The sequence below is a fragment of the Poromitra crassiceps genome (assembly GCF_964638095.1).
Source record: "Poromitra crassiceps genome assembly, chromosome: 6".
Classification (NCBI taxonomy): domain Eukaryota; kingdom Metazoa; phylum Chordata; class Actinopteri; order Beryciformes; family Melamphaidae; genus Poromitra; species Poromitra crassiceps.
The window spans coordinates 8194653-8221650 of record NC_139627.1 but is presented as its reverse complement, the minus strand read 5'-3'; the positions used below and the strand labels follow the sequence as shown (position 1 = coordinate 8221650).

The following is a 26998-nucleotide window of genomic DNA, read 5'->3' as shown; positions in this document are numbered from 1 at the left end:
ACATTACCGAGATTTATTTTCAATTAACGCTAATCAAAAGTTAGCGTTAATCACCAGATTGCAATTTGCAACGCCAGAATTCGCCACAAAATGGTAAGTTACTTGCTAAAAATGCCAGCCGCCATGCCAAATGATCAATTATGCAGCCTTGTGCAACTTGCATGATGCTTGAGACTTGTTTAGCTTAGCTGTTTGTGATAACTGACTCTGTCATGGGCTACTTCTGCAGTGTCTAGAGGACACAATAAATTATGTGTGTGTGTCAGTGTAGTGTGTGTGCGTGCGTGCGGGGGGACCTGTGCGTGTGCTGGGGGAGGGGGGTGTTCCGCAAATAGGTGCGTTCCTGCACTTCTCAAGATAGCACTACACCTCTGTATCTAGCTATGTATCTTCTAATGCTGATGGCTGTTTTGCTATTACAAATGGCTGTATTAATAATGACTGTTCTGATTGGAATGCTATGTGCGATTCATATAGTATTGCTATGTGTGATTCGTATAATATTGCTATGTGTGAATCATTTAATATTGCTGTTCTATTCCCGTGTATGGTACGACTGTCTCGCCGCTCTTCAAGACCAAGGGGAGTCACGAAGGGCAATCTGAAAATTATACCCATCTCTCCTGCCCCTTCTGTCCTCTCAAATAGTCCCACTTTATGGTCCATTCAGGAGTTTCATGCTACTTCGGGGCTGAAATTCCTGCATCTCAATGTTAGGAGCTTGCTGCCTAAAATGGATTTTATCAATGTATTAATTAATGATACTTTGCCTGATATCCTTGTCATCTCAGAATCATGGCTCTCTAGTAGAACCCCGGATTCGGATATTTCCATAAATGGGTTTAACCTTTTTAGAATTGACAGGAAGGCTAAAGGGGGAGGAGTAGTGATTTTTGTAAAAGATCATTTAACAGCTTCTGTTCTAACTGCCTCCTCTGTCCCAAAATGTTTTGAGTGTATTATTTTAGATGTCTGTGTCGGGGGCGATATTCACCTTTCAGTAGCTGGTGTATACCGCCCACCCTCCGCACCGAAATCAGCTTTTGAAGATCTCGGAAAAATATTATCCAACTTCACCGCTGGTGAACTGTTAGTGTTGGGTGACCTAAATTCTGATTGGTTATCTGAAACATCTGCCAGTCTGAAACATCTGTGCCTTGAATTAGATCTATCCCAGCTCATCCAACATCCCACTAGACCGAATGTAAAAAATCCATCTAAATCCACTCTCATAGACATCATCCTGACAAATAGACCAGTTAAGTACCCTCTGAGAGGGGTTTTTGCACAGGGAATCAGTGATCATTGCCCCATAGCTTGTGTCAGATTGACCAAAAGTTTTAAATCTAGTGGTAAGTTTATAAGAAAACGTAATTTTAAATTTTTTTCAGATCAAGCCTTTTTACATGATTTATTTTATTCTGACCTGGAGAGATCGTGTCTGATTCCTGACCCTGAGTTAGCATTAGATTATTTCTCTTGTGTCTTCAATCTGTTCGCAGATAAGCACGCCCCCTACAAAAAACTGAGAGTAAAAAATCGCTCCAGTCCTTGGTTCTCAGGGGTCATCAAATCAGCATTGCGACTTAAAGACTCCGCTTGGGCAAATGCTAACTCAACTGGTGATCCTGCAGATTGGCTTCACTTTAGGAAAATGAGAAATAAATCCATTTGTATAATCAGAAAAGCCAAAGCGGATTATTATCTAGCTGCTAGCTGTAACACTTCCAACTTCTGGAAAACAGTTAAAACTCTCAAAGCCACACCTACCTCTACTCTCCCCCCCCAGATAAACGTTGATGGTAAAATAATCTCAGACAAACTTAATATGTGCAATACTTTTAACCAGCACTTTGTATCCGCGAGCTATTTGTTTGAGAGGCTCACTGATAACACGGCCCCCTCGACCCCCGCCCCCATTGGTGATCGCCCGCCTCCGCTGGCGATCCCCGCCCCAGTTGGCGACCGACCGCCCTCGCTGGCGACCCCCACCACTGTAAACGAGCGACCACCTCCATTGGCAACCCCCGCCTCCATTAGCGACCGTCCGCCCTCGCTGGCGACCCCCGCCCCTGTAAACGAGCGACCGCCTCCGTTGGCAACCCCCGCCTCCATTGGCGACCGTCCGCCCTCGTTAGCGACCCCTGCTGGCGATTGCCTGCCTCCGTTGGCGACCCTCGCCTCCGTTTCCGACTCTCCGCCTCCGCCGGTGACCCCCGCCTCCATCAGCGACCGCCCGCCTCTGTTGGCAACTTCTGCCTTCGTAGCCGACCGCCCGCCTCCGATGGCGATTCCCGCCTCCTCAGACGACCGTTTTTCCTTCAGACCAGTAAGTAGTCATGAAGTTTATGAGGCTCTCTCCAAATTGAATACCAGGAAATCCAAGGGTGAGGACGACATTCCACCGTTCCTTTTACGCCTTGGCGCTGACCTGGTCGCCCCCTCAATTGCCCATATATTTAATTTAACATTTGTCACGGGCGAGATCCCGGCCATATGGAAAACCGCTCAAGTTACACCCCTCTTTAAAGGTGGTGACTTGAGCGATCTAAATAATTACCGTCCCATTTCTAAATTGTGCTGCCTTGCCAAGGTGCTTGAAACCTTGGTGAATGTACAGCTCCGTGCATTTCTAGATACTTACAACATTCTTCAGCCTCATCAATCTGGTTTTAGACCCGGCCATAGCACGGTCACTGCCACATCCCTTGTTTTGAATAACATTCTGAATGGCCTGGATAGCCGCCAGCACTGTGCGGCTCTCTTTGTAGACCTCTCCAAGGCCTTCGATACAGTAGATCACAACATCCTGATTGCTCAGTTGTCCGCCATCGGATTAGACGACCCCTCAGTCAGATGGTTTACTAACTATCTGACTGGAAGGAAACAGTCTGTAATGGCGGAAAATATCAAATCCATTTCATTGGACGTCGGGAAGGGCGTGCCCCAAGGTTCCATTTCCGGGCCTATCCTGTTCACTCTTTATATAAATAACATTTTTCTTCCTTCTGATCTCTGCAATGTCCATTATTACGCGGACGACACAATCTTATATTGTTTTGGACCCACCCCGGCACAGGCCGTCTTATCTTTGCAGGCCGCTTTTGATTCGTTGCAACGGTCCCTGTTCGATCTTAAATTAGTTTTGAACTCCACTAAGACAAAGTGGATGTTGTTCTCAAGATCTTTAAACAGAAATGATAATTTGTGTATCCGTACGCTTCAAGGCGACCAAATTCAATTAGCCCATTCTTATAAGTATCTTGGTATTTGGTTGGACACCAAACTTTCTTTTCATGTACATGTAGAACATCTCACAAAGAATTTGAGGAGAAAAATCGGCTTTTTGTATAGAAACAAGTCTTGTTTTTCACTATTGGCCAGAAAAACTGTTGTCCAATCTTTGATAATGTCAGTTTTTGATTATGGTGATGTGATTTACATGTATGCCTCTCCATCCGTCTTAAAGCCTCTTGATGCTGTATATCATAGCGCTCTGCGTTTTGTTACAGGTGATGCTTTCAGTACACATCATTGTATTCTGTACGAAAATGTGGGTTGGTCCTCCCTGTCGGAGCGTAGAGATCAGCACTGTCTGATATTTATTTATAAAGCATTAATTGGGAAACTTCCACCTTACTTATCCGCACTCCTTTCTTGTAACAGTGGAGGTTATCAAACACGATCGCGGTCCTATATCAGACTGTCTGTCCCACGGGTGCGAACCGAACAAGGAAAGACCGCTTTTTCTTGGTTCGCCCCCAACAGATGGAATGTGCTCCAGGAAAACTTAAAAATGGATAATTTGATCCCGCTTGCTTCTTTTAAAGCACTTTTAGAAAGCATTCCTCGCAAGGTGTGTTCATGTTTTATTTGAAATTATTTAATTATGCTCTTGATGCTTGTTATTGTCTGCTGTGTTAACCTGTAATTTTGTAACTGCTGTATATGTTCTTTGTACACCAGGGCTCCCTTGTAAATGAGAGCTTGCTCTCAAGGGACTCTCCCTGTATAAATAAAGGTAAAATAAAAATAAAATAAATATGTCTCCATATCACTGTCCCTACTAGTGTCTCCATATGTCTCCATATCACTGTCCCTACTAGTGTCTCCATATGTCTCCATATCGCTGTCCCTACTAGTGTCTCCATATGTCTCCATATCACTGTCCCTACTAGTGTCTCCATATGTCTCCATATCACTGTCCCCACTAGTGTATCCATATGTCTCCATATCACTGTCCCCACTAGTGTATCCATATGTCTCCATATCACTGTCCCCACTAGTGTATCCATATGTCTCCATATCACTGTCCCCACTAGTGTATCCATATGTCTCCATATCACTGTCCCCACTAGTGTCTCCATATCACTGTCCCCACTAGTGTCTCCATATCACTGTCCCTACTAGTGTCTCCATATGTCTCCATATCACTGTCCCCACTAGTGTCTCCATATGTCTCCATATCGCTGTCCCTACTAGTGTCTCCATACGTCTCCATATCACTGTCCCTACTAGTGTATCCATATGTCTCCATATCACTGTCCCTACTAGTGTCTCCATATGTCTCCATATCACTGTCCCTACTAGTGTCTCCATATGTCGCCATATCGCTGTTCCTACTAGTGTCTCCATATGTCTCCATATCACTGTCTCTACTAGTGTCTCCATATCACTGTTCCTACTAGTGTCTCCATATCACTGTCCCTACTAGTGTCTCCATATGTCTCCATATCACTGTCCCTACTAGTGTCTCCATATGTCTCCATATCACTGTCCCTACTAGTGTCTCCATATGTCTCCATATCGCTGTTCCTACTAGTGTCTCCATATGTCTCCACATCACTGTCTCTACTAGTGTCTCCATATCACTGTCCCTACTAGTGTCTCCATATCACTGTCCCTACTAGTGTATCCATATGTCTCCATATCACTGTCCCTACTCGTGTCTCCATATCACTGTCCCTACTAGTGTATCCATATGTCTCCATATCACTGTCCCTACTAGTGTATCCATATGTCTCCATATCGCTGTCCCTACTAGTGTCTCCATATCACTGTCCCTACTCGTGTCTCCATATGTCTCCATATCGCTGTTCCTACTAGTGTCTCCATATGTATCATATCACTGTTCCTACTAGTGTCTCCATATGTCTCCATATCACTGTCCCTACTAGTGTCTCCATATGTCTCCATATCACTGTCCCTACTAGTGTCTCCATATGTCGCCATATCGCTGTTCCTACTAGTGTCTCCATATGTCTCCATATCACTGTCTCTACTAGTGTCTCCATATCAATGTTCCTACTAGTGTCTCCATATCACTGTCCCTACTAGTGTCTCCATATGTCTCCATATCACTGTCCCTACTAGTGTCTCCATATGTCTCCATATCACTGTCCCTACTAGTGTCTCCATATGTCTCCATATCGCTGTTCCTACTAGTGTCTCCATATGTCTCCACATCACTGTCTCTACTAGTGTCTCCATATCACTGTCCCTACTAGTGTCTCCATATCACTGTCCCTACTAGTGTATCCATATGTCTCCATATCACTGTCCCTACTCGTGTCTCCATATCACTGTCCCTACTAGTGTATCCATATGTCTCCATATCACTGTCCCTACTAGTGTATCCATATGTCTCCATATCGCTGTCCCTACTAGTGTCTCCATATCACTGTCCCTACTCGTGTCTCCATATGTCTCCATATCGCTGTTCCTACTAGTGTCTCCATATGTATCATATCACTGTTCCTACTAGTGTCTCCATATGTCTCCATATCACTGTCCCTACTAGTGTCTCCATATGTATCATATCACTGTCCCTACTAGTGTCTCCATATGTCTCCATATCACTGTCCCTACTGGTGTCTCCATATGTCTCCATATCACTGTCCCTATTCGTGTGTCCATATGTCTCCATATCACTGTTCCTACTAGTGTCTCCATATCGCTGTCCCTACTAGTGTCTCCATATGTCACCATATCGCTGTCCCTTCTAGTGCGTAAATATCCTTGTTGCTCTACTGTTTTAATGGACTGTTTTTCTCATATAAAGTGTTTAGGGATGCACAGATATGAACATTTTGGCTGATACCGATAACCGATATTGACATTGCTGTTATGGCCGATAACCGATATTTACCGATGTCGATATGATCTTTATAAAAACACATTTCTATGATAATACAATTTTGTACATAGTGAAAAACACATGTAAACACTGTGGTTTTGAAAAAGGAATGCATTTATTTCTTTCCAAAACATTTGGAAAAGCCCATAATTCATAGATTTACCACATTGTTTAATCTCAATGTGAGAATTTTGGCTACCGATAACCAATATTAACATTGTAACATGGGACCGATTTAACATATGCCGATATGTTAAAAAATTACTAACATCAGCCGATACCGATATGATTGCTGATATATCGTGCATCCCTAAAAGTGTTGAATATGTCTCAAAATAAAGCTATGATCCTTTGTCAAAGTCAGATTCTTCACATACTCTATTCCAGTTATAAATCATTAAATCATTTCTAAATGCAACTATAGATTTGTCAGTTCTGCTTCTCTTGTATTTTATTTCCTTAATTAAACTCCCTCTTCTTCCTACCCATATGGAAAAGATTTTACTAAATTTGTATATGTTTTACCTGAAACATGTAAGTAATATATATGACAGTCAAACCAGATATAAGATCCATAGTAAATTTGTATAAAGTGAAACTTATATAATTTGGTCACTTACAAACTATATATGACAGTAAATCCACATACAATATTCTTAGTAAATTTGTGTAAAATGAAACTTATATGATTTGGGAACTTGTAAGAAATATATATAACAGTAAATCCACATACAAGATCCTTAGAAGATGTGTGTACTATCAAACTTCTATGAGTTGGGCAACCATTAGTGAAACCGAAATCTTGCAAGTGTTCAAAAAATTAAGTCATCGTAACATCACCCATTGATTTTTGGACATCCCAGTTATGAAGCTGGGAGTGTGGCCATCACCATCTTGGGGTTCTTGCGCAGCTCGCACGAGACGGCACAAGATCAAGGGTTTCCCACAGAGCCGTAGCTGCATCAGGCTGTAAACATGTTTAATCTAGTTGTAAAGTCAGGCATTTTAACATGCGGGCGAATTGGGAACGACTCCCTTTTGGAGCCAGCCTCAAGTGGCCATTCGAGGAACTACAGCTTTTAGTATCACTTCCGGGGCTTCATCTGCCCAAACCCGAGCTTGCCACCTGATAAAAAAAAAAACTTACAAGACATTATGTACCCATATAGCAGCTGACTCTGGATCCGCCTCCAAACGGGAAGATCGGTTGGTTAGGTTTAGGCATTAGGAGATTTGTTAGGGTTAGGGTAAGCCAATCAGAGGCAGAATAGGGACGGTCATGCCTTTGTTATCTTAGGATGGTGAAGGCATGGCTGGGTTTAGCCATGAGGAGTGATGATTGGTTAAGCTTAGGGTAAAATATCAGGGTAAGCCAATCAGAGGCAGAGTAGGGCGGGTCATGCCTTTGCCATAAAAAAATATTGCGCGTAGGACATCCTGCATCTTACATTAAAATAAATGGCTGGATGGATGGATAGATAGCAAGATTACATTGATTCAATGTTGGAATTCCATCGTAATAATATTTTTTGTTGGTTGAGTATTCAAGGCTATAATAACATTGAATCAATGTTGATAGGCTAATTCTGTGCTTTTTCAATGTTGAAAAGACAACATTGAATTAATATAGATTTTTGTATTGCCCCAATATCATGTGTCAGTCTATCCGTCCATTCATTCAACACTTTAACGCAGACCTGGGCATTATGTGGCCCGGGGGATAGACCTGGTCCTCCTGATGGTTCTGCCTGGCCTGGGAGGTCTAACACAAACCATACCATTTTACTTATGAAGCTAGAAACATCGAATGAGATCACCTTGGCTGTTTGGAGTGATTTTCAAATATAATAAATGCTGAAGAATAAGTGCACAGTATGTTTTCTATCATTTAAGATAGTGGTCAAATTAGACTGGTTGGCAGACTGGCAGTCCGAGCAATCGTCAAGTGGAGCTGTTTTGTTCAAACCAAAGAGTGCCCTATGGATGACTGCAAGGAGGATGAAACTATAGAGCATTTGCTCCTAAAATGTGAGAGATCTAAATATGTCTGGGGAAAATGGAAAGTATTGGTTTTAATATTACTGTGAATTATAATGCTGTGATGTATGGTGTCTTTAATGAAATAATGCCAGGACCACACCAGGACTTTTTCCGGACAATTGTTTGTGTGGAAGACAAAGTGTGCCACAGTTATCCACCAAGCTGTCATCCCAGGTGAAGTGGTCTATAAACAAATCATATCAGAACTGAAAAGACAAAGAACACTGGACATAAGAACAAAAAGACCCACAACCTGGCAGCTGCTCACCTTCTAATAGACTTCTTATTTTTGTTATCCACTCCCTTCTACTGTTTATGTATATATATATATATATATATATATATATATATATATATATATATATATATATATATATATATATATAAACGAAATTATTAAATGTTTGTTACCCCTGACTGAATAATTTAATAAAGTATATTTAAAAAGTAAAATGAGAGGTTATGACATCTGACCTAGAGTGTGGGCGTATAGGTGGTTTCCAGGTGGTTTCCAGAACTTTCCAGGACTTTCTAGGTGGTTCCAGGACTTGATGCCTTGCCCATGACCTTCCCCGGATCATAACCCACCAGCAACCACCACCATGCAAATTTTCAGCCCAATCCTCCAGAGGCTCTGCACCTGGGTGGGCTCTACCACACTGCCACAACTCCCGTCGCTTCAGAGCAGGAGGGAACAAGCAGCCACTCAGCTGGTCAGAGACATGACACATGAACAGCATTCACTTCATGACATGCTCCCACAAACAAGAGCAGAACACACACAGAGACTGCTACGGAACAGAGGCAACATCACAGACTTTCAGTGCAGAAGAACAGGCCGAAAGCAGGAACTCTGCCCACAGCTGTAAGACTGTATAACACACGGTCAGTCTGCTTTGCCTTTCTCCCTCAAGACTACATACACTAGGCTTCCAGAGTCTATAAACCAATGGTAGACTTCGTCATGCAAAGTTAGGCTAAACGTTGGCTATGGAAAACTGGCCTGGCCATTTTTAAAGGTGTCCCTTGACCTCTCACCTCAAGATATCTCCCCTTTTCAGACATGCCCACTTTATGCTAATCCCTTGCAGTTAAAAACAATGCATGCAGTGCAGTGGGTCCAGTTGTATTAATGTGCGATGATGTTAGTCCCCATATAGTAGCCTACCCCGCCCGATCCCTTACATTAGAGTGAGACCATTCTTTCTAAACTTGACCTTTTAAATATAGTAACTAACTACATGTATAAAATGACCTAAATGTATTTTTAAATAATGTGGATGTGGCTGGATATAGAAGTTTTATTTATTTATTTATTTATTTATTTATTTATTTATTTATTCATTCATTCATTCATTTATTTATTTATTTATTTATTTATTTATTTATTTATTTATTTATTTATTTATTTATTTATTTATTTATTTATTTATTTATTTATTTATTTATTTATTTATTTATTTATTTATTTATTTATTTATTTATTTATTTATTTATTTATTATAAAGCGGCTGTGGCTCAGGAGGTAGAGCGGGTCGTCCGCTGGCTACAGTCTAATGTTACTACACACTCCAGTACAGTAGGGGGCAATATGCACCTATACGTTGGTTTGCGAGCCGCCCTTAAATAAGAGAAGAAGAAACCCTCAACAAACTGCATAATCGTATCAAGCTGGATTTAAAAGAGATATTGCAGTTGAATTCAGGGAATGTGGGATATAGGGATATATTTTTATTTCTAGAACAAACTGGACTAAGTAGAAGAATATAGTCAGGATAGTGTAGTGTTTTAGGAAGCCATTCTGATCCACACTCCATTTCAGAAGGTGGCGGTAATGCACCATAAGTTTGTTTGCCAACCGCCATAAAACACTAGAAGAAGAAGAAGAAGCAGAAGAAACTGCATTTACCATCAGCCTTCTGTTTATTGTGTAACGATGGTGGTCGCATTCCACTGACAACTGACTTTTTGTTTGTCGTCTTGCTGGGACAACTGCTGCTGCTGTGCGCTTCAGGGTGCGTCGTGCTTGACTCTCCACAGCCAGCATCCATTGGACCGCTCGCCTATGATGGGAACCACATAAATGCCCGTTGTTTGTGTGCGCGCTGCAAATTCACCATGATGTCTGTAAGTCGTGTTTTTGTAACCCTAAAGTTTTGCTTTGATACTGCTGATACGTATCCCCCTCTCCCCCCATTTAGCAGTGTGTTTGCTTTATATGCTTTCTCTCAGTGTGTATGAGAGAGAGTGTTCCTTCATGGAGCGATCACCTACTGAAAAGAACAGCCAGAGATAGGCTATGTCCAATTGAGTTACGGTAACTAATGCGCAATGTGAAGTAAAGTGTTAGTCATTTTTGCAGCCTCTGTTTGCACCACTGGCCTTGTTTGCCCCACACACTCCGCCAGGCTGTAAAGTTAGGCTGTTTCAGTTATGCTGCAGTTTGCTGCAATCTGCAAGTATTCTGTCCACTTATAGGACTGGCAAATTATATCGATATTTTGATATGAGATAGACTATAACTATGTCTTAGATTTTTTGGTATGGCACAAACGTGTCTTTTCCTGGTTTTAAAGGCTGCATTAAGTAAAGTTATATTTTTCTTTAATTGACTGATTAATACAGACAGATGGCTTCAGTAGTGGGTACTGCCATTCAGCCTAAAAATACTGAGATATGATTTTTGGTCCATATTGCCAAGCCCCATCAGTTGCATTTAACTATCTATCCTCTATAGCTTATATGAGATCCAGACTTCTTCACCCATGTCAGTAGGCTATGTAATGTAATGTAATGTAATGTAATGTAATGTAATGTAATGTGTCACTATAAGGTAAGCCGTCAACATGTCTTTGTTCCTCTCTCTCTCTTTAATTGCTCTCCTCACTGGCCTGTTTTCCTCATTTTGCTTATCGCGCTGTTCCGCATGACAGGAAGGGAAAAGTAGCCGTTTAAGCACAACATGGTGTCATTATCACATGCTTATTGTGAGTACAGCTGTACAGTATGCAGCAGCATGGTGACAGACAGACAGACAGTCAGACAGACAGACAGACAGGCAGACAGACAGGCAGACAGACAGACAGGCAGACAGACAGACAGACAGACAGGCAGACAGACAGACAGACAGACAGACAGACAGACAGACAGGCGTGCCATGAAAAAACAGACAGCTGGTGAATTCACAGGGAAGATGGATAGAGACTGGCAGGGATCAGGCAGCTGACTCCCACACTCACTCTCTCTCTGATACAAACACACATTCACTCTCTCTCTCTCTCCCACACTCTCGCTCTCTCTCTCACACACACACACACACACACACACACACACACATTCCTCTGTCAGTCACACAGCGACAGACAGCAGGGTCAGAACACAGAGTGCTTTTATGGGATGATAAACCCTCTTGTTTAACGGTGGCATGATCAGCTGAATAGATTCATTCTTTGTTGCATTTAAATTCAATTCTCTTTGCATGTATGGTATCCATGGCATCCAATAAAAACAACAAAAATCATCTATGTCACATTATGCTTATGTGCATTGTATAGATATTAGGGCTGTGGCGATTCACTTATCTCCCGATTCGATACTATCACGATTCTTGGGTGCCGATTCGATTTATATTGCGATTCTTAAGTATTGCGATTCTTAAGTATTGCGATTCTACGATTATTGCGATTCGATATTACGATTTATTGCGATTTTTGTTTATTTTTTCTTTTCTTTTTTGTTTGTTTGCTTTTTTACACTAGATTAGAACATGGGAAAAGTTTAATCATACACTAGAGACTGTATATTATATATCATGAGTAGGGCTGGGCGATATAGTTAAAAACAGGGGCGGACTGGGATCATAATTCAGGCCGGGCATTAGATACCAAGCAGGCCAACACGTGTGAAATTTGGGCCGTTTGAAACCAGATTTGGGCCGTTTGAAGTCCAATTTTACAATGAGATGCACCCACTTTAACCCTGAAGTGTAATTATTACTTCAGACTAATAAAGTAATAAAACCACTAGTAAACCAGTAGGCGGCGCCTGGCCTGCTGTTCAGTGAGTGGCCTGACTGCAGGCACCCAATTCTTTTTTTTTTTTCTTTTTTTTTTTTTTTTTTTGCGATTATCGATTCTGGAATAAAAGATTGATCCAAAAATAATAGATATAAGGGAGTGTAGAGAAAGGTCTGCATGCACATTGCATAGAGAATTGCTGAACAAAAAGAAGTAGTGCCGTCTCACGCATGCCCGGGTGTGTTAGAGATATTATCTTAGAGATATTAACATGCCGTGTCATGTCAGCTACTTCTCCAATTCACTTATGTTTCACCTTCTTCATAATAGACATCCCATGTCCATTGTCCACAGAATAAACATGTATATCTATTGGGCTGGTAAATACACGTAGAAAAGCAAGCTTAGCTCAGATCAGTAATCAAGCTTAGCTCAGATCAGTAATCAAGCTTAGCTCAAATCAGTAATCAAGCTTAGTTTAGATCAGTAATCAAGCTTAGCTCAGATCAGTAATCAAGCTTAGCTCAAATCAGTAATCAAGCTTAGCTCAGATCAGTAATCAAGCTTAGTTTAGATCAGTAATCAAGCTTAGCTCAAATCAGTAATCAAGCTTAGCTCAGATCAGTAATCAAGCTTAGCTCAGATCAGTAATCAAGCTTAGCTCAGATCAGTAATAAACCTTAGTTTAGATCAGTAATCAAGCTTAGCTCAGATCAGTAATCAAGCTTAGCTCAGATCAGTAATCAAGCTTAGTTTAGATCAGTAATAATCAAGCTTAGTTTAGATCAGTAATCAAGCTTAGTTTAGATCAGTAATCAAGCTTAGCTCAGATCAGTAATCAAGCTTAGCTCAGATCAGTAATCAAGCTTAGTTTAGATCAGTAATCAAGCTTAGCTCAGATCAGTAATCAAGCTTAGGTCAGATCAGTAATCAAGCTTAGCTCAGATCAGTAATCAAGCTTAGCTCAGATCAGTAATCAAGCTTAGTTTAGATCAGTAATCAAGCTTAGCTCAGATCAGTAATCAAGCTTAGCTCAGATCAGTAATCAAGCTTAGCTCAGATCAGTAATCAAGGTATTTTGAAGCCATCGAGGAGGAGAAGGACTGATCATCAGGCCTCACAATGACTCTCAGTCTCGCATCAGTGATCAAGGAAGGAACAAGGATAAGGTCAGCATTGTTGTAACACCTGGGCCTGGATTCAGTTTCTCAGGAGGGGAATCTTGCTTGATCAGGTAATAATTATAATAATGAACCGCATTTATATATTTATAGCGTATTTTATAAACGAGATCTTTACAGACATAATACAAGCAGTGTTGCAGTCAAGTCACTATATCTCGAGTTATAGTCTGAGTTGATTCTCGAGTCCCCAGTGTTCGAGTCCAAGTCCGAGTCACCAAAAAGAGTGAGTGGAATCCCCATGACATGAGTCCGAGGTGGAGTTACTGAACAGTACATGAGTCTGAGGTGGAGTTACTGAACAGTACATGAGTCTGAGGTGGAGTTACTGAACAGTACATGAGTCCGAGGTGGAGTTACTGAACAGGACATCTGAGGTGGAGTTACTGAACAGTACATGAGTCTGAGGTGGAGTTACTGAACAGTACATGAGTCTGAGGTGGAGTTACTGAACAGGACATGAGTCTGAGGTGGAGTTACTGAACAGGACGTGAGTCCGAGGTGGAGTTACTGAACAGGACATGAGTCCGAGGTGGAGTTACTGAACAGGACATGAGTCTGAGGTGGAGTTACTGAACAGGACATGAGTCCGAGGTGGAGTTACTGAACAGGACATAAGTCCGAGGTGGAGTTACTGAACAGGACATGAGTCAGAGGTGGAGTTACTGAACAGGACATGAGTCTGAGGTGGAGTTACTGAACAGGACGTGAGTCCGAGGTGGAGTTACTGAACAGGACATGAGTCCGAGGTGGAGTTACTGAACAGTAGCGTGAATCAGCATGTAGCTGAATGCATGAATGCTCAAGTCAAGTCACGAGTCCTTAAAATGAGTCCAGTCTCGGACTCCCGAGTCCTGGACTTGAGTCCAACACTGCATACAAGCCAGTAAGAGAGAGGCTGAAAACAGCATAGATGAAGTGTGAAGCTGGTTGATGTGTAAAACCAATATGAGACAAATGATGCTAAATTAAAGCCTTTGCATTGCAGCGTGTTTGAAGAGAACACCTAAACAATTCAGGCGGGGTTTTTGTCTAAAGGTCACATGGTTAGGAGGAGGAGCATCACTGGACATCACTTTGACTTAATTAGGAGGCGGTGCCTATGTGACACCTCTGCTGTCTGCCCTGTTCTTGTCTAGATGACCTTCGAGGTGTCGAGCAGAGTGAAGCTGCTGTTTGACTTCTGGGACGTGCACGGACCTACAGGTAAGCTGCAGGGCCTACAGGTAAGCTGCAGGGCCTACAGGTAAGCTGCAGGTAAGCTGCAGGGCCTACAGGTAAGCTGCAGGTAAGCTGCAGGGCCTACAGGTAAGCTGCACGGACCTACAGGTAAGCTGCAGGGCCTACAGGTAAGCTGCAGGGCCTACAGGTAAGCTGCAGGACCTACAGGTAAGCTGCAGGACCTACAGGTAAGCTGCACGGACCTACAGGTAAGCTGCAGGGCCTACAGGTAAGCTGCAGGACCTACAGGTAAGCTGCAGGGCCTACAGGTAAGCTGCAGGGCCTACAGGTAAGCTGCAGGGCCTACAGGTAAGCTGCAGGGCCTACAGGTAAGCTGCAGGACCTACAGGTAAGCTGCAGGACCTACAGGTAAGCTGCAGGACCTACAGGTAAGCTGCAGGACCTACAGGTAAGCTGCAGGACCTACAGGTAAGCTGCAGGACCTACAGGTAAGCTGCAGGACCTACAGGTAAGCTGCAGGGACCTACACGTAAGCGGCACGGACCTACAGGTAAGCTGCAGGACCACCAGCCCGCTGAGAAGTACTCCTATCCTGCAACATCTCTTCCAGTAGCGATAATGACACCTCTGAAGCAGTTGATGTGACTTTCAGTCGTTTTCGGTTTAAACAGATTATTCCCAGTCTGGCCAAGAGAACATTTTAGGCAACATCGCATGACGTTGCAAAAAAGGTGTGACTTTGGAGCGAGTTGCATATTTACAAGATGACCTTACCCTCACCACCACTGTTATGATCCAGACGTCCCATACGCCTGGAAAGCCCAGAAATTCAAATCAATTGTCAGTTGTCTACCTGTAGCAGTTGTTAGCGTGACATCACAATGATTCAGTCTTTTGTACCTTTAGCCTCACAGGCTGAGTTACATGTAAATCCCTGTGATTACAGTCAGACATGTTGTGTGATTACAGTCAGACATGTTGACCAACGGTTTGTTTATGGCTATTCTTACTGCCAGTCAGCATTAAGGTGGTGATGAGTGAGTTAGTCAGTGTGATGTCATATTCAGCTAGGTGAGGTGAGGTCATCATTCCTGTGTGTGTGTGTGTGTGTGTGTGTGTGTGTGTGTGTGTGTGTGTGTGTGTGTGTCTTGTGCCTTGTGCCTTGTGCCTGCAGGGATGGCACTGTCGGTGCTTGTGGTCCTCTTGCTAACAGTCCTGTACGAGCTGCTCAAAGTGTGGCGCGTGTGGCTGGGGAATTGCTCCAAGCTGTCCCAGCCTGGGTCTCTGTACTCTGTCCCGCCCTTCCCCTCGTTCAGCTCCTCTCCCTCGGGCCGCCACAAGGGGAGCCGCACCGTGCTGAGCAGCACCCCCTCGGAATCCTCTCTGGCTTCCATTGAACAGCTCCCAAACACTCCTACCAGCAACAACAGGTGAGGCTCACTCTTACAGGTGAGGCTCACTCTTACAGGTGAGGCTCACTCTTACAGGTGAGGCTCACTCTTACAGGTGAGGCTCACTCTTACCGGTGAGGCTCACTCTTACAGGTGAGGGTCACTCCTGAAATCATCTGGGTCAAGCAGAAATTACATGACGAATTATGGGCCCTAAAGCATGGGAACAGTTTTGAAATATCAAAAAATGTCATGTGAAAGTTCCCTTGCTTTCAGTCAAAACAAAGAGAAAGAAAATATTTGTGAAAATGGAGGTGCAATGTGCATTAAAAGCATGGACAAGGGAATTCACATCTCGATGGGCTGTAAGCACAGTACTTGGATTAAAAGCAGCAGAAAATGTCTCTGCTGAGAGACTGCTTAAAATGCGTGAGGATTTTACCTTTTTCCCAGGCACATAATTGATTGATTGATTGATATCTTTATTGATTCAATAAATGCAGAATTGTGCAAGACAATACAACAAAACAATATTGATCAAAAGGAGTAAAACACAATAAAGCCCAAGGGCGCGGGCAACATAAACAACAAAAACATTAAACAACACAGCCATACACTCAATGACTGATCAGTCAATGAATGAATGGTAAACAACAAAAATGCACCAATCAATAAATAAAAAGAGAGACCAGCTCATATAATAAATCAAAGACCTACCATGGGTTCAAATGCTGCAAGCATACAGGAGACAGAAGAAAATAAAAAGTTAGGAACCCATTTGGGAACCAACCAGCCATTTTTTCAAGGCGAGCTTAAAAGAAAACCTGGAATTAAGGGTCTTTATACTCTCAGGGAGTTTGTTCCATAAAATAGCTGCTGAGTAAGAGAAGGTACATTTACCCTTTAAAGATTTAAATTTGGGGGGAGCAATGTTGGAGGTGCTTCCTCTTGTGGAGTAGCCATGTACCTCACTGACTTTACAGTAGTAAAGTAGTCAGAGAGGTAGCGAGGAGCCTCCCGTTTAAAAATCCTGAAAACCATGCACAGTTTGATCTGAGAAACCCTCTCTTCCACTCTGAGCCACCTAAGGCTAAGGAAGTGAGAGGGGAGGAGATGGATTCTGGGATGCAGTTTCAGGATAACCCGTATTAGTTTATTTTGAGACGTCTGTAGCCTGTTTTTGAGTTTCATGGTGATTGCCGTGAACCAGGAGGAGCAAGCATAGTCAAAATGACATTGAATCAGAGCATTTGCCAAGGTTACAAGGGCGCTCTTGTCTATGATGGATGAAATTCTGGCTAAGAATTTGGATTTTTGATTTACTTTGGAAATTACTTTTAAGGCCATGCTCTCTCCAGAGAGTTTGTTATCTAAAATGCAGCCAAGGTAAGTAATCTCCTCCTTGGTGTTAACAGCTACGTCACCCACCATGATTTTAAATTCGGGGGACTTTTTTTAATTAAAATTTGACCCAAATAAAATGGACTCATTTTTCCCCAGATGAAGTGATAATTTGTTGTCCGAGAGCCACACACTTACACTGTGTCCAAATTAAATGTTCTATTTTGTTTCCCCTGATTCTGAATATAGCTGAATCATGTTGGTTGGCCAAGTAAAACTATTTTTATAAGAATTTGAATGGCAGAAAATCCCTTGGTGCGTATGCCGAACCCGGAAGAGGGCATGACATTGGCCCTGTATTGGATCCTTGGTGTAACCGTCTCCTCCTCCTCCTCCTCCTCCTCCTCCTCCTCAGCTGGCTGCTGCATGGCGTGCAGACGGCCCTCCACATGCTGCAGGTGACTCTGGGCTACATGCTGATGCTGTGCGTCATGTCCTACAACACCTGGATCTTCCTGGGCGTGATCATCGGCTCCGTCCTGGGCTACTTCATAGCCTTCCCGCTTCTGGGCCACATGCAGATGTGACAGTCAGCGACCGACAGAGAACTGAGCAAAATGGACTGAGGAAAAAGGCAGAGAGAGACTGGCTCCATTTCTTCTCTATTTTGTTTGTTTCCAACAACTAGATGTTAAGTTGGAAAACCACTCGGCCCTGTATGTTATTCCTCTGCTCTGCTCTGGGACAGTCCAGTTAGTATTTATGAAAAGTGAAAATGAATAACATACAGAAAGAGTTGGGGAGCGTGGGTCAGGTTCAGGGTCAGGTTACTGGGATAGAACGCAGGGTGGATTTTGGAGAAGCGTACACTTCCTAAGAAGAACCGGCAATAAGAAACTTGTTCGGATATGAGAACTGAAACGTTCTTTGCGTGTGTAAAATCTTTGTTCCACTCCTGTCGGTCACAAGTTTCAGTCTTGGGTCCCTGCTTTGCTTCTGGCTTCTGGCTTTGGGACACAGTTGTTCATGATCACAGATATTGTCTGGATAAAAGTGATAAGAACATCATGGGAACATCATGTCCTGCTCAGTGGTAGAAGTCTTAGTAAAGGAAAAAAGACTTTAATGTCCATACAAATGTTGCAGCGTTTCTTTGAGTCTGGTTTGTCACTTTGCCTGCCAGCACTTCACTAGGACACAGAGGTGCGTTTGTTTTGTCGTTCCAGAGCTCTTAAAGCCTGGCAGCCTCCCCTGCAGGTTGTCTTACTTTGCTTTTCAGAGCATCTCAAACAGCAAAGCTCTCAGGGAGCTGGTTAGACCTGAAGTCATGTTTGTGGAAAATGGGTTTATACCTCTGTGTGTGTGTGTGTGGTGGGGGAGAAAACTGCTTAAACACTATACCACGATTGTTTGTCTTTTTGTGTTTTAATGTTTCAAACCAAACACTTGGAGTATATCTGTCATTGCTAGACTCCGTTCAGCCAATTTGCATCCCAAAGTGAGATCTCTGCCTTCTAGAAAAAGTAATAGCTGGGAAAGAAAGGGGGGGGCGGGTGCTGACTTGAAAGTAAAACTCATCATGTTGTTGACATATTTATCTTATTGGCTATTTGCCTACAAAATGGAAATATGTTTGAAGGTGGAGTCATCTATGTACTTCAGTTATTGAGTAATGAATTTCAGGTTTGTGTGCTTTTTGAAATGAAAACTAAACTCGGCCTGTCAGAAGGAACAGAGTTGAACAGTCTGAGGTCATAAGGCAGTTTGAGGAAAAGAGTCAACATGTGATCTTGGTGTTGTAAAAACTCTGATGAGTCACCTTGGTTAGCAAACACACTCGCTCTCAAATACTGTATATCAGGGTCATGTGGGTCTGAGGCAATCATTTACAAAGCACAAACCTGCAAAGAAAGAAAGAACATACGCTCCTTGTACCGGTCCTAGAATTGACATTTCATATTTGTTTTGTACTGAAATATGCCATTCTTTCAGAGCAGTTAGACAGAAGTCTTTTGACCTATATTTGAACTGATTTTGACAATATTAAACGATATGAAAGTAAAAAAAAAAAAAATGTGTGTGCCTGCCTGAACACTGTAGAGGTTGTTTACTGTTGAATCAGTTTATATGAATGTTCTTCTCACTAAGGGTTTCTGTCACTTTGAATGAAACTGAATTCTTGAAGTTGATTATAACAATAAAGGGAAGAGTTGTTAAATTCATCTTATTTATTCATTCATTACATATTTAAGGGAGATAAAAGCACACAAAAATACAAGCAGAAGAAGGTTGTTGACATTGTGTGTGTATAGGTGTTATAATAAATAAACAGGAGAAGGAGACAGTCAACAGTCCTCCATTGTACGTAATGAGGAATCTGACGGCTACAAACAGCCCAGTCGAGACAAATCAAATGTGCCTCACATATATAACATTTAAAATAACAATAGGACTGTTTCATGTATAAAGCTGCAAGGTGCTGGTGAAAAACTAGGTTTGCAGAACAGGTCATCAGTCATAGACCAATGTTTTTAAATATTTTGGACCTATCATTTAAGAGTAATAATGCAGCAAGCAGTATGTTTTTGATTTGTCCATTCAATAACAAACTTCCAGTTTTTATGGAACACTTTACTGGCAGCATCCCTTTTATGGAAGACAGTAACAGTTACTGAAACCATGATTATTATTAACTTTCCCTCGTGAACAAATGGACCGACAGAATAAGCCTTTGTCAGCAATAAAGATGTTGTAAGGAGAGGAACTCATGACTAGTGGCTCTGCTGGTTGTCAGCAATACAGATGTTGTGGAATGGAATTTACCATCCCTCATCCGCTATGAGGAACTAGTGACTAGTGGCTCTGCTGGTTGCATTCATTCCTGGGAAATCCCCCATTCATGTCCCAATTGACAGTCTTTTATATAACCCATAACAGTTCATTGCAATAAAACAGTATAAAATCTCAAATTCAAATGACAATATGACAAAGGAAGATGTTTTTAGAGAAATATAGTCACTGTCATGTTTGACTCGATGTGCTCTGTATATAAATATATATAAAATATATATTATTAGATAACATTTTCTATAGGAAAGTCAAGTGTTTTCTCACTGAGATTTGAATGCAACCACCAGGCAACGAGGTGAAGATTCTCCCTCATAAAAGTGGATGGAAATGGCACTGAGACCTTAATATATAACAGTCAGTTAGTGGATCACTATCTTGATCACTTATATCTCTCCACCCACAGGCAAATATTTTATAATTTACCCTATAATATAAACCCAATATTAATATAAAGCAGCAACGAGCATTCCCTTGACAGTATGTACTCAAACACTCTAGTGTTGAAACATTAAGGCCTTTTGCAATTACACAAAATTACTTCAAAGTAAACAAATAGCACATATTACAAAAATAGATGTTTTAAAAAAAGCATACATGGTCAAAGTAAAAATATACAAGCAAATCCCCACACAACTGTATGTTGAGGTTGACTATAGTACCCCCTACTGCCCAGTTAGAGGCTAAAAAGTGATCCCAGCACCTGCAGTTAAGAGTAATTTTGCAACTTTTTCATATAAATAATGGTCTTTTTGTTTTGCTGCTACTCTGTACTGCCAAATGATATATTAGTGATCCAACCCCATATCCCGTTTAAGAAAGCGTTTACATGTTTACATGTTTACTGTTTACTGTTTACACGTTTACTGTTTTAAACACCTGGGGTCAGGTACACAGAAAGTGATGCATTTTACTTTCTGGAAGCAACAACAGCGCTTTAGAAGTTGCAGAAGCTTGCAGGAGTAGTGATAAAGCTTGCAGGAGTAGTGATAAAGCTTGCAGGAGTAGTGATAAAGCTTGCAGGAGTAGTGATAGGCTGAACAGAAGCTTGCAGGAGTAGTGATAAAGCTTGCAGGAGTAGTGATAAAGCTTGCAGGAGTAGTGATAAAGCTTGCAGGAGTAGTGATAGGCTGAACAGAAGCTTGCAGGAGTAGTGATAAAGCTTGCAGGAGTAGTGATAGGCTGAACAGAAGCTTGCAGGAGTAGTGATAAAGCTTGCAGGAGTAGTGATAGGCTGAACAGAAGCTTGCAGGAGTAGTGATAGGCTGAACAGAAGCTTGCAGGAGTAGTGATAGGCTGAACAGAAGCTTGCAGGAGTAGTGATAGGCTGAACAGAAGCTTGCAGGAGTAGTGATAGGCTGAACAGAAGCTTGCAGGAGTAGTGATAGGCTGAACAGAAGCTTGCAGGAGTAGTGATAGGCTGAACAGAAGCTTGCAGGAGTAGTGATAGGCTGAACAGAAGCTTGCAGGAGTAGTGATAGGCTGAACAGAAGCTTGCAGGAGTAGTGATAAAGCTTGCAGGAGTAGTGATAGGCTGAACAGACAATGAAAAGAGCATTTATCTACAGAAACCCAAAATTCAAAATCCAAGAAAAATGAAACGGATTAATTGCTCAGAGGAAGGCAAGTGTGATGGAAGGAAAGCCACCGTCTCCGAGCCAGAATGAGATATATCATTATATCGTATCGTCTTTCCAAGATGAAAAACACTCCCAAGATGAGAAAAGACGATGAGGAGCAAAGACGATATGGCTCTGTTAGTTTATTTTGGGCTGGTAAGATTAGCTGTTTTTCTTTATTAGTCACAGTCTGCACTGAGTGCCTGTGCGTGTCACTAAAATCAAGAAAAAACACAATCTTGCAGATTTTCACTTCTTTAACATCTCGTCATTGAGATGGACCCTCAGCCTTTCTGTATAGGAGGGGTTTGTAGTGTGAATATTTATACTTGACACAGCAGAGTTTCACTCAAATGATGTCTATAGCACGGTGAGCTATGGTTCCACCGATGAACACAAAGAATTATAACTCAGCGAATCAGATGTGTTGAATTCAGCGTCATACACAAGATATGAAGAACATTTGCGGTGAGATTACCAGGGAAAATTGGTAAATATGTAAATGTACTGTAGTTGTGCAGTAGGCAATGTCAACAACAAAACAGCAATGGAGGATAATGCAATGCTTCAAATTGAGCCCATGATTAAAATCCATAAAAGTATGAATTGCCCTCTCCTCTCATTAAATCTCACAAGAAACATCTGATGCATACTCAGCCATCTTCCCACCAAAGTCTTCTCCAGTCTCAGAGTCACTGTGCAGAGTTCCGTCTCCCTGCCCTAAAACTACCTCCACATCCGCTGGGTCCACCATTTTGTCCTCTCCATTCAGACCGTTTGTGATTGGCTGAGGCTCGCCTGCATCCAAACCCTCATTGGTCGGTGACTGAAAACCGCTGTCGTCATGGGGACTGGAGTCGTTCAGCCTTTCAGTGTCCGATTTTGTGCGCTCCTCCTCCTGCACCGCTATCTCTATTTCCTTTAGGGCCGCCTCTTCCTTATCTGCTTCCTGCTTCTTGCTTCCTGCCAGCCGCTGGACTATTTCCTGCGGGGAGGCTGTGTCTCGGGGTGACTTCTTGGGGGAGCCCTCCACCACAGTGGTGATGAGGCCCTCCACCACAGTGGTGATGAGGCCCTCCACCACAGTGGTGATGAGGGGCACCCCGTCCTCCAGGGTGATGTTGCCTGATCCCGGCTCCGTCCCGTTGGTCAGGGGGGTCTGGTTCTCCTTCTCTGAGACCGGCACCTCCACAATGGGATTGATCAGGTCTCTGATCTCATCCACGCTGTCAGGAGACTTGGGCTCTTCATATGCTCCAAACTCTTCCTCCTCTTCCTCCTCCTCTACTCGGTTGACCTCAGAGACCTGTAGGAAATACAATAATATATTAGTGTGTTTTTCAATATATTATGGTTTTATTTTTTTCCTCCTTTTTTCCCCAGATTTCCCCGCTGTTTTCTCCCCAATTGTACTCGGTCAATTCCGCCTGCTGTCCCGGTTGTTTCTCCACCCCCTCTGCCGATCTGGGGAGAGCAGTAGACTAGCACAAGCTTCCTCTCATACATGTGCAGTCACCAGCTGCTTCTTTTCACCTGGCAGTGAGAAGTTTCACCAGCAGGACGTAGCGCGTGGGAGGATCACGCTATTCCCCCCAGTCACCTAGCAGAGCTTAGGACTGAAAGATAACATGTTTGGTTAGGAGGTAGAAGGTAGAGGACAGTATGCGATGCTAGCATGTTCTATACGTGTTTCTGTGTGTTCTGTTCCATGATGTCCAAGTAAGGTAACGTTAGTGGCTGCAGTTGACGTGTTACGTTATACATGCATGCGCTGACGTTATACATGCATATGTGTTTGAATAATGCATGATTCCAACGTGTTCCGTGTGTCCATTGTGTCTTAACAAGGTACAAGTAAAGAGTTTGAATCTGCAAGTTGAATATGTGGGATGAACTAATGATGACCTCTTGTTAGCAGTATATAAAGTTATATTGTTATATTGTTAGTTATATAAAGAGAGTTTCCAAGTGTTTCTTTGTCACTTCTCTGAAAACGGACACATGCATGTAGACTATAAGTTCACAGGGGAGACTGAAACATTTGCTGACTTAGTTCACTCAACAGGGGACACTGAATGTCCCCCCTACAGACATACTGTATACATCCATGCTACAGACCTCTCTGTCTGTATACATCCATGCTACAGACCTCTCTGTCTGTATACATCCATGCTACAGACCTCTCTGTCTGTATACATCCATGCTACAGACCTCTCTGTCTGTATACATCCATGCTACAGACCTCTCTGTCTGTATACATCCATGCTACAGACCTCTCCGTCTGTATACATCCATGCTACAGACCTCTCCGTCTGTATACATCCATGCTACAGACCTCTCTGTCTGTATACATCCATGCTACAGACCTCTCTGTCTGTATACATCCATGCTACAGACCTCTCCGTCTGTATACATCCATGCTACAGACCTCTCCGTCTGTATACATCCATGCTACAGACCTCTCTGTCTGTATACATCCATGCTACAGACCTCTCCGTCTGTATACATCCATGCTACAGACCTCTCCGTCTGTATACATCCATGCTACAGACCTCTCCGTCTGTATACATCCATGCTACAGACCTCTCTGTCTGTATACATCCATGCTACAGACCTCTCTGTCTGTATACATCCATGCTACAGACCTCTCCGTCTGTATACATCCATGCTACAGACCTCTCTGTCTGTATACATCCATGCTACAGACCTCTCCGTCTGTATACATCCATGCTACAGACCTCTCTGTCTGTATACATCCATGCTACAGACCTCTCCGTCTGTATACATCCATGCTACAGACCTCTCCGTCTGTATACATCCATGCTACAGACCTCTCCGTCCTCCTCGGGGATAAGCTCCTCCTCTGGGATAAGCTCCACCCCCGGGACCTCCAGGCAGGACTCGTAGGACAACGGCAGGCCGTCCAGCTGGATCATGGAGACCACCTGCCTGCGTCGGCGGCCGGACCCTCCTCCCTCCACACGCACGCCCACAGAGCCCTCCTCCGCCTCCGGGTCATCGCCCCCGAATTTGGCGGCCCAGTCCACCGAGGGGTTCTCCCCCAGCAGGTGCAGGTTGGGGTCGCTGTTGGTCAGAACGATGCTGTCCCGGTAAAGGTTGTGTCTCCTCTGGACCGCTGCCTCCTTCACAGCTGTGGGGGAACAAAGGAACAAGAGGGCCCATTAGTTGTGTTAGCAGCTATCAGACACGCTACAATCTAGCGTCTCTCTAGCGGCTAGAGTGCTGATTCTCAACCCTTTTCATATCAAGGACCCCTAATTTAGACAAATTAAATTAGGTTTTGTCTCTCAGACCCAAATATGAGAATATCTTCATTGGTAGATATTACAACTTAAGTTCCCTTGAGCAAGGCACTTAACCCCAACTGCTCAGGACGAGCCACTCGGTACAAGTTGTACTCTGCAGCTCCACTGTGGACAACCTCCCACTGGCTGAAACTGTTCTAGCCTATTTCACTCCACACCCAATTCACCCATTTTGTGTCTAAAATGCAAGAAGTAACACAGGTGCAACTGCAAGCAAGACGCTAATTAGGGCCTCGACACTGCAACACCGGAATGGCTTTTGGAAGTTGGAAACCCTCATTAGTGTCTTGCACCTGTGTTAGTTCCTGCCTTGTAGCACAAAATGGCCGGGTGAATTGGGTGGGAAGTGAATTGGACCAGTTAAGGTTGTGTCCTTAATCTACTTGCCTGGTTAGAATCAGAACTAACAGCTGCTCAGTCTCCTACTACCACTGCCACCACCATGACCACAGCCACAGCTACAGCTTCATGTGTTGGCCCTCACCCATCATGATGTCCTTGGTGACAGACTGCAGCACCACCTCCTCAAAGATGTTTTCCACCAGCAGGAAACGGGAGAAGTCTTCAAAGATCAGCTCCTTGAAGCGAGGCAGCTCCTGAGGAAGGAAGAGATATGGAGCTTCAAAGGGCTTTCAAAAGGGGGGAAAGGGATATGAGTGTGTGTGTTTGTGTCTGGAGAGGGGGGAAGGGTACTTGAACCAAACGCACAGTTGTCCATTGGCTAGCTAGACATGCTACATGTATAGGGGGTGATAAGGGGGTGGGTTAAACTAGTAAGCAAGTCTGTAAACATTGATTTATATTGCATCTTTCAAAACAGTCACTTACAAAGTGCGTCACAAAAGTAAAAGCATAGAAAAGAACAAGATTACAAAGTAGAGGTCTGGACCCGGGAAATGTGTTCCCGGACCGGTTTGTTTTGAATGAGTTATTTGATGACATAAAAAGGGGGACTGACAGCTGGACTGACAGCTGCGACAGCCACTCGCCAGTCCACTCGGGTCCTATTGGACCCGACATTTCACTGTCAGAGACCCGAGACGCGTGACAAACGGTACCGGACCCGACCCGGACCAGCAGCCGCTTCTTTTGAATGGACCCGAGACCCGGGTCAGACCCTCGGGTATTCGGGGATACCTGAAGACCTCTGCTGCAAAGTGCATTGCAATAGTATAAAGAAGATTGTAGAAGATGACACTAATGACAGAGAAAGTACTGTAAGGCAAGGCGATGTTAGTCAGAGACAGAACAGGAGAAGTCATTTGACTTCTACTCACAGGTGAGTAGGTGGGCCACAGCTGCTTCAGCATGTATGGGATGATGATCTGCAGCAGAGCCTCTCTGAAGAACTTCTTGCGCACCGTGCTGCTGTCGTAATCATATTTCTGACGAGAGACACGAGGCAGAGAGCAGACACGAGGCAGAGAGCTCGGTGACTCATATGGATCTTCTATTCAATTCATTTCACCCTGATTAAAAACACTTTGCAATATCCTCCTGCGTTTTATTCTGCTACTTCAATTTCCCTGCAGGGATGAATAAAGTAAGCAAGTATCCATCCAAATCTCACGTTAAATAGTTGTCCTGTTTGTCCATCAAAATCAAACTCATCTAGAATTCTGCAGGTGATTAGTTGAGTCTGACCAGTCACCCAGTTTCTCTCCTGTCACGTTTGTTTCCTGGCAGCATGATTGCATTTCAAATATAGGTCCACTGATTTCTTCAGTCTGTTGCAAATCTGTCCATCCATCCCTTTATCTATCTTTCCAGCCATCTATCATCTATCTTTCCTTCTTTCTTTATTATTATTATTATTATTATTATTATTATTATTATTATTATTATTATTATTATTATTATTATTATTATTATTATTATTATTGTTGTTGTAGTTGTTGTTTTGTCTGTTTATTTTATTT

At 43.0% G+C, this 26998-nt stretch overlaps 2 protein-coding genes across 2 annotated transcripts in view; one reads left to right on the top strand and one right to left on the bottom strand.

Moving 5' to 3' along the window:
* Positions 1 to 10166: 10166 nt before the first annotated feature.
* slc31a2 (solute carrier family 31 member 2) lies at positions 10167 to 19499 on the top strand. The gene is made up of 4 exons (XM_083639431.1): positions 10167 to 10303; positions 14513 to 14579; positions 15730 to 15985; positions 17703 to 19499. Exons 1-4 carry the CDS (start codon positions 10295 to 10297, stop codon positions 17872 to 17874), a joined length of 504 nt encoding a protein of 167 aa, XP_083495557.1. The 5' UTR covers positions 10167 to 10294; the 3' UTR covers positions 17875 to 19499.
* A 7-nt stretch (positions 19500 to 19506) lies between these two features.
* Positions 19507 to 26998, bottom strand: part of LOC310778701 (protein Niban 2-like) — a 53030-nt gene continuing 45538 nt past the window's right edge. The window contains exons 9-12 of the mRNA XM_083639183.1: positions 26357 to 26464; positions 25564 to 25675; positions 24585 to 24904; positions 19507 to 23059 (exon numbers count right to left, since the gene is read on the bottom strand). Of these exons, the coding sequence (XP_083495309.1) occupies positions 22376 to 23059; positions 24585 to 24904; positions 25564 to 25675; positions 26357 to 26464 (1224 nt within the window). The 3' untranslated portion in view covers positions 19507 to 22375. The remainder of the gene's footprint in view (positions 23060 to 24584; positions 24905 to 25563; positions 25676 to 26356; positions 26465 to 26998) is intronic.